Source organism: Panthera leo, chromosome A1 (assembly GCF_018350215.1).
Source record: "Panthera leo isolate Ple1 chromosome A1, P.leo_Ple1_pat1.1, whole genome shotgun sequence".
Lineage (NCBI taxonomy): Eukaryota > Metazoa > Chordata > Mammalia > Carnivora > Felidae > Panthera > Panthera leo.
The window spans coordinates 169,543,401-169,561,298 of NC_056679.1; the positions used below are offsets into that span (position 1 = coordinate 169,543,401).

Consider the following 17,898-nt stretch of genomic DNA (forward strand, 5'->3'; position numbering starts at 1 on the left):
TTGTCTGTCTTTAGTAACAAAACAACTTTATTTTACTGCATTAACTTTTAAGGTCTTTTTATTTGTGAAAATCAGCCTGTTTATGTACTATGTGTTCCTCCAAAGTTACAGCGTTACAGTTATTGGAGAAATGAAATTTTCTCTCAGTAGATGAAAATTACATTTTGATTGAACATCATTCCTTATGCAGTCACCCATAAATATAATGTCTTATGCTGTCTTTTCAGAAAATGGCTACAGATGTGATTTCTGAAATGACAAGAAAATAGAACATCTTAATGTTTTAGGTAAAACAGATGGTATTTTTGTTTTAGGCGAAACTCCTCTCAGAGTGAAAGCAACTTAATTGGTGACAAGACTCTTAGGGTCAGCCAAGTTATGTACAGTTTTTGTATCTGTTTCTTATTATTGCTTTAGTATCAAAGGTTTTAGAATAGTTGGAAAGGAGTACTTATCCTTCTTATTGCTATTTTCCGTTATGCACTGGAAATAGTTGTAAGATTTTTCAGGACTATTTAAAAGTTACAAAATTGCATGTTGATTCTACTTTGGTTATATTTTGGCTTTGAGAAGTGCTTTCCCCGTTCCTGAAATAAGCAGTTGTACTTTTGAAAGTTAACACTTCAATTTATAATGTTGAATTGCAACTGTAAGTAGTATCTGCAGGGATAATATCTGATAACATTTATGGTACTCTTTTGTTTCCATACCACTGAGCTTTGAGCAGATTTCATGGTCAGGTGCCTAGCACACACAGTATTATGAATGGTCTGGACCAAGAGTCAAGGGCTTATTCTAGTCCCACCGCTGTCACTAACTAGCATCTTTTTCTTTGAAAATTTAATTCCAGTCTCTACATGTGTTGGGAGAGAGGGAGGCTCAAGTAGGTGATTCCTAGGGTCACATCCAGCTAACATTGACTTTCTTGTCTGGTGTTTTTTTTTTTTTTAGTGTTTTTTTTAATGTTTATTTATTTTTGAGAGAGAGACAGAGCATGAGAGGCAGAGGGGCAGAGAGAGAAGGAGTCACAGAATCCGAAGCAGGCTCCAGGCTCTGAGCTGGAAGCACAGAGCCCAACACGGGGCTTGAACTCACTGACTGTGAGATAATGACCTAAGCTGAAGTTGGACGCTTAACCAGCTGAGCCACCCAGGCACCCCTCTTGTCTGTTTTTTTTAAAACATAAATCGTATATGAAGCATTCATTTGGGCAAAGGAAGTTTTTGGGTAGAAAACTCAATTCTGGAAATTAAGCACGTTTGTCCAATTAACAGGGACATAGGAAACTATTTTCCAGAATATCTCCACTATTGCAAGTTGGTGACTTATTATGGCAGTTCCCTTCCTACCACCTCTTAGAAAAATTAAGTACGGACTGAGGGAACAGCACGTGTTGGCCCTGTAGCAGCTCAGGAAGGTTAGCCTCATTTTCACCTCAAAGAAACCCCTTTGAACCACAGTCCTGCCTTTGGAGGTGGTTAGAGGGTTCTTAGGTGTAGGCTTTTCACTGGGATGGATACAGAGCTCTGATGAAGCAGCATTCCGAGAGTTTTGGGGACATGGACACTCTGATAGGACTCCGAGTGCTACAGATGACGCAGCTGTATCTCTAGCACGTACACTTTGAGCGTCTTTCCCCCCCTGGAGAGAAACAGGACTGCCTTCTGCAGTCAGCGGGAGTTGGATTGCTTGAGTTTCAATCCTGGCTCTGTCACTTAAATGGCTATGTGCCCAAGAGCAGGAGGATACCAAACCACTCCTACACATCTGTAAAATAGTCCTGATTCTAGGACTTCATAAGTTAGTTGTGAAACTGAAAGGAGTTAATTCAAGTAAAGTACATACTGAGTGTGAGGCAGTGTTCTAAACGCAAATTAAGTGCAGCTGTTGGTGTTATCACTATTATTGTTATCGTTACCATTATATCTGAGAAACCCTCCACCACCTGCCAAGTCAAATTGACTTTGGGTTAAAAATAGCAAAAATATTTCTTTAAGGTACAGTGCTGTTTCTGATTTACTGCTTTGTCGATTAGTATTACAAACAAGCATAATTCTCAAAGTAATTATTTCCTACAGTATAGCTTTCTAGAATATTTGCTTAACAATATCACAGACTTTTCATTGAAACTAAGAACTTTTATTGGTAATATTTTGTGGAATTCTTGGATTTGAGATAGAAGGGTTTCTCAGAAATTAAATACTTAGTAGACAATAGCAATTTTAGGTACTGCTGTCATCATATTGTTTCTTGAAAGACTGCTTTACATTTGGATTCACTCACATATTCAGTGCACTTGTAGACTTTCCTTTTGAATCCTGTCCTTGGGCAGATGACTGTTTATAGGATGATAGATTCAGAATATTTTTTGTCCATAAATTTTAAGAAAGTTATTTCTCCTAAATATAGGAAAAAATGGTGAAATAATCATGGGTTAGGAAGATCAGGTAACATTTATACACTATTATATTCAAGTATAATCCTTATTACTGAGAAAAAGAGTGTTCTGTTCCTTAGTGTTCAATTTTTTTGCCTCTTAGATGAGACTATGTTTGTTACTTAATCACCTGGAAGCTTTCAGAAAACATCAATTTTTTTTAATTTTTCTTCTTACAAATATAAATTCCATTATCTGGTAATTGAAGAGAAGAAAGACATATAGTTTCTAGAGAAATTTTTATGGGGAAAACAGTTAAGTATTTGCCTGAGAAGGCCTCATTTATAAGATTAGAAAGATGTTTAAACTGGGAGGCCTTGGAACTTACATGAAAACTCTTGTGCATGTGTGCATTTCTCCAGTGAGTGGGGTCTGTTTAAGGTTTTCAAAGATTAGAAAATAAATATAATTTTTAAAAAGCTGGGAATAACCACCTTAGTCTCTGCAAGGGACTGTGAGTCATTTGCTTCTCACAAAAGTACAGGTTTGGGGTTTTCCTTATTTGCTTTCTCAGTAGTGTTTGCTGTGGCCACCTGTGCTAGGACGGTGGGATTGGGCCACATCAGGCCTGGTGGTCAGTGGATGAGGATGTGGGAGGACATCTTCCATGGGAGAGAGGGTCAGACCGCTGGATATACTTCATTGCAGTCTTTTCCTTGGGCCCAGTTCCAAAGACCCCAAGTTCTTCTCATTGCTCTTTGCCCACCCCCACCCTGCCCTACTTTCCAGACCTCAAGATTTTCTTTAATTGGCTTGGTGGTACAAAGTCTCATTCTTTGTGAAACCAGAGTTTAGCCTTCATTTTCAAGAGGAATAGTGTAACCTGGTGTTAGTTTCCTACTGTGCTGTAACAAATTACCACAAACTCAGTCTCTTAAAAAAGCACTCATTTACTGTCTTACACACAGTGCTGGAGATCCGAAGTCCAGAGTCCGTTTCATGGGCCTCACGAAGTGTTGGCAGGGCTGGTTCCTGCCACAGGCTCCAAGGGGAGGATCTCTTTCTTTGCCTTGCTCATCTTCTGCAGGCCGCCTGCATTCCTTGGCCGGTGACCCCTTTCACACATATTCCAGCCTCTTCCCGCTTCTGTTGTCATGTGGCCTTCTTCTCAGTTGGACCTTCCTCTGTCTCTCTAATAAGGACCCTTGTGATTATATTGGGCTCAGTTGGATAATTCAGGAAATCTCACCATCCCAAGGTGTTTAATTGAATTGCACCTGCAAAGTGTCTTTTGCCATATACGTTATTCATAGGTTCTGGGGATTCGGATGTGGACATCTTGGGGGAGGGGAGTATAAGTGTTCTGCCTGTCATACTTTTGAAACCTAAATTTTGTATTTCCAGGGAATAAGTGGATTCTGAGTTTGGGATAATTAATTTCAGAGCATCAAAATAAATCTATGTAGATGTATCTCAGGCACCTCAAATTCAAGAAGTCTGAACCTGGATTTACCACCTTCACCTAGAAAGCTCCTCCCACTACCCAGGTGGTAGTTTAGTTCTTCATTAATGGCACCACCATATCTATCCCACCCTAACTGAAAACCAGGAATTGTGGTAGATGGTTTTTCTGGTTTTACTCAGCCTTCTGCAAGGAATCCAAAGAATTTTACTGACACATTATCCTGCCTGCTTCTCAGATTTGTTCTTTTTGCATTTCTACTACTTTTGTAACTTAGGTCTTCACCTTTCCTACCTGGGCTGTTATGGCCACTTGCTTGGTCTTCCTGCTTTTAATCTTGACTCCTTAAATTATTCCTCTACCTAGCAACTAGAAATGTCTACTCAAAATGAATCTGACCATGTTAAACCTTTTAGTCACTCCCTATAACTAATTGGGTCTGTGCACCTTATAATGATTTAAATATACCCACTCCTCACTGTGACTTAGTGATTTAGTTCCCCTTCTAGCTCATATATTGATACTTTAGAAGTTCACCTTACTGTGTAGATTTTAGTGGTGTTGGATGGCTTGTATGTCCTGAAAATAACATCCTTTTTCTTGTATCTGTGCTTTTATTCTTAGATTTTTTCTACCTAGATTGTATTTCCCTACTTTTCCTTTACCTGGCTATCCCTCCCCTGCCCCACGTTTAAAAAGGTTCTTGTTTATGTTGTTGTTGTATTTTTCTAATTGCTTTAAAAATACATACTTGATGTAGAAAATGGTTTTACGTCCAAAGTATTAAGAAGTAGTTGCAGAATATTCACTAATAATACCAGAATCTAGAGGAAGTACCTTGTTAATAATGTAAGTTTTCTTTTGTTGAATATACTCTGTTGTTAAATATATCTGTGGAATTTGTAATTTCAAATACTTCTCCTTTCAGAATTTCATTCAGTTTAGTCTTGATGTATTCAGTTTCTGTGGTGAAATTGTTTATTTTTTCGTCTCTTTATTCATATTTTCATCTTTACTTGGACATATTAATAATTATTTTAGAGTCTTTTCAGTTAACTCCCTTATCTGGATCATGTGTGGTTCTAATTCTTTTGTCTTTTTCTCCTTGGTGTTTAATCATGTGGCTCTGTCTTTTGGATGTCTTGAAATTTTATATCAAGTAGTAGACACTTACATAGGCTCCAGAAAATATCTTCTTCTAGGAAGCATTCAGTCGTCCTCCAATCCAGCACTATGCTAAACTGAGGCTAATTTGTATCTCTTTTGTCTAGCTCTCCAAGTTTTCAACTGATAGTCTAGTATATTCTATAGGCACTACTCCCTGGTGGGTTCTAAAATGTCATGAGATGTCTCTGCTCTACTTTTCATAAGTTTTTGTTTAGGCTGTAAGCCTCCCTTTCTGTGCAGCACCCCAGCATTTGGCACATGAACCGATGAGAAAGCCAAATGTACACTTGAAGCCTCCTAAGCTCCAGCTAAGTGCTTTTTGGCCTCTCTGTTCCCACCGTGATCCTCCTCTAGGCTTTTCATGGAACTCAGCCTTTCCCAGTGCTGAGAATTGGCATGTCCCAGGGTAAAAATGGCTAGAGAAGGAAGCTCACTTCTCTGAAGTTCTTTTCTCTCCTCAGCAGTTCCTGTTGCTTTCAGGCAGATGATTACCATATTTATCTGGGTTTTCTAGTTGGCCATAGAATTGAGAGCTCTTGTCTGTCAGCTACTCCATCTCTCCTAGAAGCTGAAGCAACATTTATATTCCAACTTAAATTTGATAGTTGGGAAATGTTCACTTTTTCTACTTGGCTGTTTATGTTGCTATTGATTTTGTAAGAGCACTTTACAAATTTCCCAAATTTGATTTTCTGTTTTTTATTATTCTTTAATCTTATTTTTAAGATAAAAAATGCTTAAGCTTTTGTTATCAACTCTGCTAGCCTTTCACTTAGCTATTTTTTTTTTTTTTTTTTTTTTTACTGTTATGGTTACAGAGACCTCTATGCCACAAATGATACATTTGTTTTGTTTTTTTTTTTCCTACTAATCTTGTCATTGTTTACATTTCTCAATTTTTTAAATCTAGAATCAGTCCTGGCATATTGCTTTAGTGTGTCTGTTTAACCATTTTGTCTTGCCTGTCTATTATTATAGGTAAATTACAGAATTTTCTTGCCCTCTTTTTCCCAACAGGAGGATTTCAGTGGGATTTTGGTTAGCAACATGTAAGATTCATGAATTAATTTTGGGGAAGTTGGTTGGTTTTTGTTTTTTGTGTTTTGTTTTGTTTTGTTTTTTTAATTTTTCCCTCCTAAAATAAATGTCTCTCCATGTATTCATTTTTATGTCTCAGTAAAGTTTTATAATTTTCTGTATATGCGGTCATTTTGTATAAAGCTAATTTCCTATTTTGTATATTCTCCCGATTAATTCTTAATCATCCTGCCACCTTTTTGTGTGTGTCACAGTGCATACTTTTGTCTTATTACTTACCCTATTATATTGAACTTAACAGCTTCTTTTCCTTTTTTTTTTTTAATATAATATTTTGTCAAATAGGCTAACATACGGTGTGTAAAGTGTGCTCTTGGATTTGGGGGTAGATTCCCATGGTTCATTGCCTGCACACAACACCCAGTGCTCATCCCAGCAAGTGCCATCCTCAATGCCCATCACCCATTTTCTCTCTCTTCTCTTAGATTATAGATCCTTCCAGGACAGGGGCTATGTATTCACATTCTTAAGTTTATAACTACACATACCAAGAGATATCCTTCTGTCCTTTTTTTCTTGCTTTTTAATTTATCCATATTCCATGTGGTTAACCCCTTGGTACATGGATGTATTGTATGCACCTGTGCATTTATTTCTACCCCCCCCCCCCCACCCCGACCCTGGTCGTCTGAACTCTTGTTTCAAGGTAGATCTGTGTTATCACATATGTTGGTCTTGTTAATTTCTGTCATTTAGATTTTTATATGCCTTACACAGAAAAGCATTTAAGGCAGCTCAGTGACCTGGGTTAATTAAAACATTCACTCCACCATCCAGTGTGATTCATGTACCAGAGTCCTTGGTCAGGACGCCAGGAGGATTTTGTAAGGAAAACGAGAGATTTAATCGCTATTGAGATTCCACTTTGTGCCAGGTCTGAGCTATGTGATTTTCCAAACATTTTATCTTTTAACCCTAATAAGAGTCTTGTCTACTGATTTTATAGATGAGGATATTAAGGCTTGGAGAAATGAAATAACTTGCTCAGGCCTCTCAAATTCTAAGTGCCATGGTGGGGTTTTCAGCTTGAATATGTTTCATTCCAGAACCCAGGAATCATAGAACTGTGTGATTTTTGAAGAACTGACATGTATCAAAAAGGGTCCTTTTGTTTTTAATATCTTGATTCCCGCCCCCCCCCCCTCGCCCCGGTGGCTAATATGGTAAGCATTGTGTTTTAAACCCAGAAAACTAGGGGGACTGTATCAAAAAGACTTCAAGTGTAGAAATTAAAATTTCTATAAACATATAAATCTATATATTTCCACATTCAGAAAATTATGTAAGTTTACTACTTTTCTTTAGATTACACTCCACTAATGAGGCTACTTAGAGAAGATGTATATATTCTTATTTGAAATGAATTTTTTACTCTGCTGTCATTGATTAAGAATCAGACTGAACTTTAGTCTGCTTTATTCTTAACTTTCTCTGTAATCTTGGATCTGTCATTTCCCGTCTTTGCAAAGAGGTTAATTATATAGCTTGTTGACTTTAAAATCATTTTTTTATGGAATTGAAGTAATAGAAGTGAAAATGATCTGATAAACCTCTAAAACCCCACACTGGTAGGAATCATTTATAAATGATATCTTCTCCTAGTGGGATTTCTGTGCATTACTCATTTATCAACTATTTATTGAATGTTATTCTGTGTCAGGTACTACACTAGACACATGAAGCTACAATGATTGTTCATATAACCTAGTGTTTGCTTAATTGGTTTTAAACTGTATTTAAAGGAGACTTGCAAATACTTCTCATTTGTGTCTCCCTTACGCAGTCATAAATACACATAATGCTTTTTAAATGTTTTCCTTGAATATTGTTTTGGTTACCTCACATTGTGAAGTTATAAGATGAGCTCCTTAGTGTATAGTGCAAGATTTTTTTCTGTTCCAATGTTCCAGTTTATAAATTTTCTTTCACAAATATACTGAAATATAAATAGCTTTTTGTTCATCCTGAGCTTTCTGAAGAGAGAGGCTCCATGGGGATCTTGGGCATCGGTGAGGAGAGAAAGTTCTTCACATATGAATTTGGAACTAAGGGAATCTCCACATGAAACCTCAATTGTCAAAAAGGTGCTTTTAAGCTTGTCCTGTGAGTAAAATGGTTAAGAAGATGGCTAGGGAGGTAAGGCCAGGTTTTGAGCCTTGTTTTGGCACTTTTCACTGGGTCAGTGTTGGCAAAATACCTAGCCTCGATGACCCTCAGTTTCCTACCTGCCCAGTGGGAAGGATGAAAGGCTGTGTCTTATAGGTTGCCCGTACAGTCCTGACGACTGGGCCCCGCATACAAGAAGCAATCTAAGAGATAGCTCCAAGGTTACTCTGACTAAGGACATGCTCCTTCCACTCTACCCTTCATCCAATCCTAGAAGGAAGCCCAATGGTCCTAATCTATTGTTCATGTGGGCACTGATTAGATTTGCCTTAAAGAGAGGACTTGGATTGCCCCAGGTGTCTTTCTTATCATGACATGAATCATTTCTACAAAAGGGGTGAAGGAATTCTAAATATACTCCTCCTCGATGGAGTCTTCAAGGACAGAACCATGTGTACAGTAGAATTCTAGTTTTCCCATAAAATGATTCCCAGTTTGACATGAGCATGCAGATGTCTTCATTTTTCTCCATTCCTTTTTCTCTCAAAGTAGATCATAATCTGTCATCTAATTGGGTTGGCAGGTACCATATGAATGCTTTGTTATCATGAGGTGAGGATTGTTCCTTTTGTATGGAGAATTGGGATACTTGCTGTAACCCCAAGTAAGTTAAGGGGGCTTAGTATCCTAGTGAGAACTAGGAGTCTGGATGGGACTTGGTGATAGGTGATGGGAAGCGAATGTAAACGTGGGGACAAGTGTGGGGGAAGATGTTCTGAGCTTCCTGTACAGTTACTTCCAAGATGAAATAGAAATTAACTATTCTAATTTTTAGGATATAAATATTACTGTTTTCTTTTGTTAGCGTGGATCAAGTATTACTAATTTTTAATAACCGAGTTTGACATTTAGGATATTGAAACCTGTTGGTTTTATTCACAACTGATGGGTTTAAATGAACTCATATTTAGGGATGTTGGCAGTATAACAAATGTTTGACCCACCAAATATGATAATGAAAATTAACATTTAGGAGTGCCTGGGTGACTCAGTCGGCTAAGAGTCCAAGTCTTGATTACGGCTCAGGTCATGATCTTATGGTTCTGTGAGTTCGAGCCCCATTGTCGGGCTCTGTGCAGACAGCCTGCTTGGGATTCTATCTCCCCCTCTCTTTGCCCCTCCCCAAAGCAGGCTCACACTCTCTTTCTCAAAATAAATAAACTTTTTTTAAAAAGTTAAAAAAAAAGAAAATGAATATTTAGTTAATTTTTGATTGTGTACTTATTTCCAAAGGAAATATAATTCATTTATGATTATACTTTCTCTGTACTCTACTTAAAATGTATGTAGATAGGAGTTTGTGTGTGTATATTAGGTAAATTTGTGCTGTGATATACTTGAAAAACATGGTGTGGATTTCTAATTATGTTAAAAAATTATTTTCTTTGTTCAGCATTATACTCATAATACTCTACACATGTAGTTTTTGAATAGATTCCTGGCATGATAATCATATAATCATTCAGTACAGTAGAAACATCATTATGGTCAAATACTAATTAGCTACTAAAACAAAACAAAACAGAACTTAGTTCCCAGCTTATTGTAAAAAGCAGTTTAATAGTGTACAAAACCACGTGTATGGTTAAAACTATTATTTGCTTTAAATGTGAATCATTTTCCCCTCTATGGGCAATGGGAAGGAATGAGTGTTCTGAATGCTTATTACCTAATTTATTGCTTGGGCACATGTTACAATTTATTATTCAAAGCCTTTATGACCAGTTCTATGTAATGGAGCATCCAAAGGACTTGCCAGTAGGAATTCCAGGTTCAGTACCTGGATGTGTTTCAGGGCTTCTACAAAATTAGGAAGCTGGCCTGAGTCTTTAGACCGTGTCTTAGAGTTCTTCACATACTACCTCTAAGCCTCTGGTAACATGGTGTTCAGCAGTAAATCACTCATTTCCAGGATGATGGTTTGAACATCTTTGGTGCTGAGGTTGGGTGATCCTCAACTGTTTTACTTCCCCAGTGCACCTTAGGAATATGGTATTGTCTTTCTGTAACAATGAATCCTGGCAGCTGTGATTCTCCAGATGGGTTTGTGATGGAACAAGTCAGGTGACATGTAAGCAGCAGCTAGTAGAGGGCAGTGGGAGGGTACAAATAGGTTGACAGATCACTCAGGTAAGTCTGTTTAGCATACCTCTCAAAGGGCCGTTACCCTTGCTATTCTTTAGAGTTGCTTCTGTGGATAACGTAGGGTTCTACCTAGTACCTCTAAGCTTCAGTGTCCTTTGTAAATATGTTTTTGACAACATGGCTTTAGTCTGTCTTCTCTCATATACATATGGTATCACTGAACATAAGTGATGTAAGTTAGCTTGTGTGATCCTGATACATACTATAAGCACCATTCTTATTGCTGTTACTGTCACTTTGGGCATCTCAGAATATTATTTCTATCATAAGTGCTTCCCCTGATAAACCATTTATGAGTCAAACATATTATAGATTTTATGCTACATCCTCTTTCTTTTTTTGTGTGTTTTCCTGTTGTCCTTCACTTTAGTTTTGACCGCTGTGGGCATTAATTTTGTTTCTCAAGTGATTGGCAATGCAGTTGAAATACACAGGGCACATGTAGGATAAAATAGCACTACAAGGCTTTCTGATGCGCTAGGTACAAAAAACTAGTTTGTTTCCACCATCTCTGATGTAGCTACTATGAGTCAGTGGGTGTGGGATTGCTATCTGACTATTCAGTTCTGTGTTCCTGCATTTACAGAATTGCATAGGAAACCAAAGTATTTCAGATCATGAAAATATTCACTAATAAATCAGAGAGTTACATTATTCAAGCATCCTCTCTTGAAATACCTTTTGATTTATTTGAATCTAATATGATTCAAATTGATTATAAAGTAAAATCATAAATCTTTCAAAGGCTGTGTATTTCATGTCTGTGATATGATGGTATAGAATGTTTCTGCTCACAGGCAAAGCCATGAAACAGTGGGGATCTGCCAGAGTTACACAGCTGAGAAAATCAAGGATGCTAGATACTCCAACGAAGAATTCTTTCAATATCAAAGAAATGAGAGAGGACTTTAGGAAAAATGATGAAGTCCTTGAATATTTTTTACAAATGTAGTTTTGTTTAAAACCACCCTATAAAAATTAAATGTAACATGAAGGATGTCATAATGTGCTAATATAAAATATTGTTGGAAGAAGTCTGCCAGAAACTCCAGTTCATTCATTATTTTTGTTCCTTCTAAGAAATGCATATAGTTGCAAATATTACCTAACCTTACCTTAATAGTTTATATTGTCCTTTTTCTAGCTAGTCGCAATCAAACCTTTTTCTAGCACTGTTTATTATAAAATTTTAGCCCCTATTTTAAGTGGACTCACTTCAGATTATCTTTTTACCAGAACTAACGTCTTGGATAATAAGGGTCCCCAATATATACAATATATGTGTGAATTAATGTGATTTTGTATGGATAGCCATAAATTTTTGCTGTGTTTTAGTGGTCTAATAGGAATGTCAGAATTTTAATTTAAATTAATTGTGACTAAAATACCAATAGGCAATGTATGGGGTTTTTTACTCAGTGAGATTAGGCAGGGATCAGGATATTAGTTGTATCAAGCTGATTATTTTAGAAAGACTAATAAAGCCATGTTGTATATAGGTCATTTTCTGGGCCATGGAAATAACTTTATTATAGTTGTTTTAATGTCTTCCGTTTGTATAGCATTTTATTCTTAGAAAGTGAATCATTATTTCGTTACCCTTTGTACTGTGTTTTTTGTGATGAAACTGCATGTCCTCCAGAAATTTTACCAGAATGTTCCTTATAAGTCTTCTCTGTGTGTTTGACTCTATGACTGTCTATGAGCTGAGTCCTTACACATAGTGTGAAAGAAGTAAAAATATTTTAAGACCTAAGAAGTGAAACGGCTGTTTTTGCAGGTATCTTGTCATCTGTAATCCTTCAGAACAAGACCGAAACTCGGTGGTCTCCGTCTATGTGAGTTCCCCCACAGCACAAGTGTCTTCCGCTTCGGGAAAGCCAGTGGAAATTCAAATGAGCGCAGTTTGGGATACAGCAAGTATTATTTCACAGACAGCCTATGAGGTACGTTTTGCCGTGGAGCTTGTATATGTGCCCCCTTGAGCTGTCAAACTGATGTGTGTGAAGTGGTTAAAGTTGTAAATACCGGAGGATTTAACTGGCCAGTTAAGTGACACTAAAGGAAAATAGATCCTGGAGCGCCTGGGTGGCTCAGTCAGTTAAGCATCTGACTCTTGATGTTGGCTCAGGTGATGATCTCACAGTTAACGAGATCGAGCTCATGTTGGCTCTGTGCTGACAGTGCGGAGCCTGCTCGGGATTCTCTCTCTCTCTCTCTCTCTCTCTCTCTCTCTCTCTCTCTCTCTCTCTCTGTCTCTCTCTGTCTCTCTCCCTCTCTCCCCCCCCTCCCTCCCTCTCCTCTTTCACTCTATCCCCTTCCCTGCTCATGCTCTCCCTCTCAAAATAAATAAACTTTAAAAATAAATGAATAAAGGAAAATAGATCCTGTGTTTCCTGAAATACTGATACCTTTGTTACTGTGTATACTGTATGTTATTATTAGTATATGTTATTAGCATGTATTGCATATCTCTATAAATATCATAATGTTTTCCTGAAGTAATGAAGTAATCATTACTCATAAAATTGTGAATTTTTTCATTTAACTCAATTTTTTTCTTACATTTATTTATTTTTGAGAGACAGAGACAGAGCACAAGTGGGGAAGGGGCAGAGAGAGAATGAGACACAGAATCTGAAGCAGGCTCCAGGCTCTGAGTTTTCAGCACAGAGCCTGATGTGGGGCTCGAACTCATGAACCATGAGATCATGACCTAAGCCAAAGTTGGACGCTTAACTGACAGAGCCACCCAGGCGCCCCTGTTTAGCTCAATTTAATAATAGTTATGCATATGGAAATTGAGATAAATAGCCATTTATCTCAGAAAAGCATACTACCAGCTTTTCATTGCAAAGATGACACAACACACCATGGAAGAGAAAGACTTCCTAAAATAGAAGAAGGTGCTTTTTTTCTGAAATATAACAATGGAAAATTGGGGCTCAAGTAACAGATGTTTTTGGTAAAAAATTTTTAAAGTAATATTAACCTGAACTTTTCACTAGAAAGTATCAATATTTGGTGTCTGGAGTGTAGTTTAAACCGTGTACTTCTGAAGACACAACCATAAGCTAGGAACTCTAAATGAGAATTACTTTGCTTGTTAAAAGCCATTGCTGGCTGCTTTTCATAAATTCATAATCCTTAAGGTAAAAAGGAAAAGTATAAAAGAAGCTTTGGTCAGATGTTACAGGAAGCACCCTATCTAGAAAACGAAACAGGAGCTCCTGGAAGGCAGGGGTCATGTCATGTAGTGTGCACATCCTTTATGCTTGTGCATTGTCTGCTAGACCCCAGGCACTCGATGACTGCTGTTAACATGCTTAATATTTATAGTATTGTGTTTACCGTGTTTATTTTTAATGTACTTGAATATCATAGTATTATAAAAAGATTCCTGATAATTAGGAAAAATCATTGTTCACAGTAAGCCCTTACCTTCATGGAGAATTTTGTCTTCTGGCATCTATTAAGAGCACTGTAGGACAATTGAGGATGCTCATATAATTTCATATATTGAATGAAAGCATAATGCCCTTGATAGTTCTACCACTGTGAAGTTTGTAGAATAGTGTTAGATGAGTTTTAAAATATTGTGGTTTTTTGTTTTTATTAGACCTATAAATGCTTTTCTTTCAGTAGATTACATTTCTTAAAAAAATCTCTCATCTGCCTTTTAAAGATCTCTTTTCTAGTACAGATACCACCATTGGGAATGAAAGTGTATACAGTTGTGGAATCAGCAAATTCAGATCCACATTTATCTGAGTATGTCCTGTATAATGGTAACATCAAAGATAAAGGAATTTTCAACATGAAGAATGTAAAAAGTGCTGAGGAAGCTATAACTCTAGAGAACTCCTTTCTTAAACTTCAGTTTGGTCCATCTGGGCTTATGGAGGTATGTTCTGAATAGTTTTCAAATTCATGGAAGGCTTATCAGTTTTATTATAATATGTGCAGACTGGGTATGCAAAGGGAGAAAAGTTGACCCAAACACTCTTGGGGAAAAGGATGCATGAGCAATATATATCTTATTTTTGTGTTCCACTGTGGCCACTAGTTCCTAAAGGGTGTGGTCTGTGGGTGGTGCTGATTTGTGAATTGTTTGTTACTGGTCCACAAGATAAGTATAGAGGCTGTAACTGTTTAGAAATGTTTGTGGAAACTTCGAAAGCGCCGTGGCACAGTAAATTTATGCCTGTTGAATGTAATAATAAAAAAATGCAAGTGTATGTTTGGTATGTCACTTTAAATTCAATTTTTGTAGTAATTCACTTTTATCGTACCCCACAAAAATATTGGTCCATGCATATTGGAGATAAAAAATAAGCCTGTTCCTTTGTGCAGAAAGTTTGAGAAACACTGGTCCAGATCTCTTTGTGTATCTCTTTCTTCCTTGAGGAAGGGAGTTCTGACTTTTTGTTTCTATTGTGAAAGTTTTAAATTCTAAGTATAAAATATAAAAGTATACTTTTAAGTATAAAATTTTGGTTGTTCCTCCAAGAATTATAACATTAGAGTCTATTAGCATTTTTCAGTCTATCCTGAGGTTTTTTTGTTTTGTTTTTAATCAACCTACACATGGAACCAAATACAACATCATTAATATCTTCATAGTGAGTTGCCTTTAAACATTTTTTTATCCTTAGGAAATGATAAATAAAGAAGATGGTAAGCGTCATGAAGTAAAAGTACAATTTTCATGGTATGGAACGACGAGTAAAAAGGATAAAAGTGGTGCCTACCTCTTCTTACCTGATGGGGAAGCCAAGGTAAGTGCCAATGAGCTGAGCAGTGAACAAGCACTGATTGAAAGAATAATGAAGAAAAAAATAAGTGCATCTCATTATCTTGTCATCTATTAGGCATAGATGAGTTGGTTCCACTATGATATTTTGTTACTGACATTTGGTAATTTGTAGTCGAATGTTAGGCAAACAAATAATTTTTGCAGGGTTGGAATCCATGAAGATGCTACAATGAACAGTTGTTCTGCATGCATAGAAGTTACATTTGATTTAGGGTTCAAGTGCTCTTATACTGGTATATACATAAGTGGAATGGTATATATCCAGAGACCAATTATCTAGCCATACAGGAAAAGTAAATTGCCCCCTGGCCATTTATATCCTTAACTGTTAGCACTTTAAAAAACAAAAACAAAAAAATTCCCCTATCCTTGACTGTAAAGGTAATATATGCAAATTTTGACACATTTTTGAAAACACAGAGAACTGAAGAGAACAATAAAATTTACCAACTATTCCCAAGGCCGTGCAAACCAGGGCCAACATTTTGATGTGTTTTTTATTGTCTTATGCACATCCCTTTCTCCCCCATTTTCAAGTGTGGTCTTACTACATGTACATATTTTATTTTTCATTGTCATAGTGCTCACAATCTGACGGTATGTTCTTTGAAAACAATTTTAATATGTACTGTCGTGATTAAAAACTTAGAGATATAAGATGATTAAAGTCTGAGGGTATAATGTCTAACATGGTCAGTATAGTACATAATACTGTATTGTGTAATATGCTGAGAGTAGAACTTAAATGTTCTTACACACACACACACACACACACACAGACACACACACACGTGTGTGTGTGTGTGTGTGTATACATATATGACAAAAAGGAATTTCCTGCTGTTGCATATGTAGATTTTCTCTCAGTACTTCACTACTGTGGCATTGTGATAAGCCTTCTTTGTAACATTCTTTTTATGCAGTGTTGATTATTTCCTGAGAATAACTTTCTGGAAGAGTCATTTTGTGTCAGTGGATGAGGCCTTTAAGACTTGATATGTACCACTTCTCTGTCCCCTACAAAGACTGCGTAAATATTCACTCCCACCAGCGTTTTTGAGAGTAACTCTAATATACCATGCCAAGCACTGAGAATCAGCCATTTAAAAGCTTTACGTACAGTAATAGGTAAAAAATATTTCACTGATGAGATTTTATGGTTATTAGGAAGGCTAAACGTTATATATTTGTCTCTCGTATCTCTTTTGTGACTCCCTATGTAAGTTTTGGACCATTGTTCTACTGGTATGACTTAAGGATCTGTAAGCATTCTTTTTTTATTTTTAAGTTTATTTATTTATTTTGAGAGAGAGTGGGAGAGGGACAGAGAGAGAGGGAGAGAGAGAGAATCCCAAACAGGCTCCATGCCGTCAGTGCAGAGCCTGATGTGGGGCTCGAGCTCACGAACCGTGAGATCATGACCTGAGCCGAGACCAAGAGTCAGCTGCTTAACCAACTGAGCCACTCAGGCGCCTACGTAAGCACCTTTATATATGGTAAAAGTTAATCCTTCTTCCTATTTATTGCAAAATTTTTCATCAGTGTGTCATTGAACTTAATTATTTTGTGTTGTTATAGTTTTTTTAATTTTGGGGTAGTCCTGTATTTTTTTTCTTTACAGCATCTTTTTTTGTTTGTTTTTTGCTTTTCTACTTCTACAGGTTTTCTCCACTTCATGATAAGTTAAAGATTCTCCATATTTTGTTGTGTAGAGACCTATCTCCTGCAAAAATTGTTGCACAATTTATTTATTTTAATTTGTTTTTGTTTGTTTTTGTACAGTTTAGAAGAGCCTGCTAACCAACATCAAATAATAGATTTTATAGGGTAGCGCTGGCAACCTGAAGGATTCTAGTTGTTTGTTGTTTGTTTTGATTTTTTTTAAATCAGTGAGGAATTAAAGGTAAACCATAGCTCATAGTAGCTGTTCCAGGATGGGCAGTGGAGCCTAAGTAGGTGCTGTGTCAGTGTGTTTTCTCTTGATCGCTTTTGTCATTGGACAGGAATTTTGTTTTTATTGACTGTTCTTATGCTTAAAAAAGGAAAGTAGCTGTACTTACAGAATATTATATATGGCCAATAGGGACTAATTTATTTAACATTATTCTCTCTTTAAATAGCTCTAATATTAAATAAAAAGACCAAGGGAATTATTGTATGTTTACAAAGAGAAAATAAAAGAACACCAGCAAGGAGGCAGCAGGGTGCATCAGAAAAAGTCAGGAGCCCAGAAATCCCCGTGCCAGGTTTCCTCTGCTTCCATTACTTTCTAGGTATATGGGAAAATTAGGTCCAAGAACTTTGTGAATGCTAAAGCATTGTATTAATTTCAAAATATTTTTCTGTAGCCAGAGAGGTACATTTGGAAGAAAATTGCACTGTCCTGAAAATCTGATGCTGCTTAGGTAGCTCATATTGTAAGCCTCACTCTTCATGACCTTGTTGAGCTTGTATAGCCTGTAGTGCTCCAGAAATTAGAATTCTTTATAAATGCTTTCCATTTGTTCCTATGTCACCGAAATTACTTGTTTTATTCCCAGTTTTTTCTTGACACTAGATTCTAAATAATGAAAACTAAACCAGTAGTTGCCATAGTTTTTTCAAGTTTGTAAATTTGCGTTATATTCTGCTAGCTTTTCCTAGTGAAAGGGCAGTATGTTTTATAGA

The 17,898-nt window shown here is 36.8% G+C and overlaps 1 protein-coding gene across 4 annotated transcripts in view; it reads left to right on the forward strand.

Annotated features, from left to right (window-relative positions):
- Positions 1-17,898, forward strand: part of MAN2A1 (mannosidase alpha class 2A member 1) — a 166,560-nt gene that overhangs the window by 102,621 nt on the left and 46,041 nt on the right. For all 4 annotated transcript variants that reach the window (XM_042944865.1, XM_042944885.1, XM_042944875.1 and 1 more), the window contains 3 exons: positions 12,196-12,361; positions 14,101-14,319; positions 15,071-15,193. In XM_042944865.1, coding sequence (XP_042800799.1) covers positions 12,196-12,361; positions 14,101-14,319; positions 15,071-15,193 — 508 coding nt within the window. The remainder of the gene's footprint in view (positions 1-12,195; positions 12,362-14,100; positions 14,320-15,070; positions 15,194-17,898) is intronic.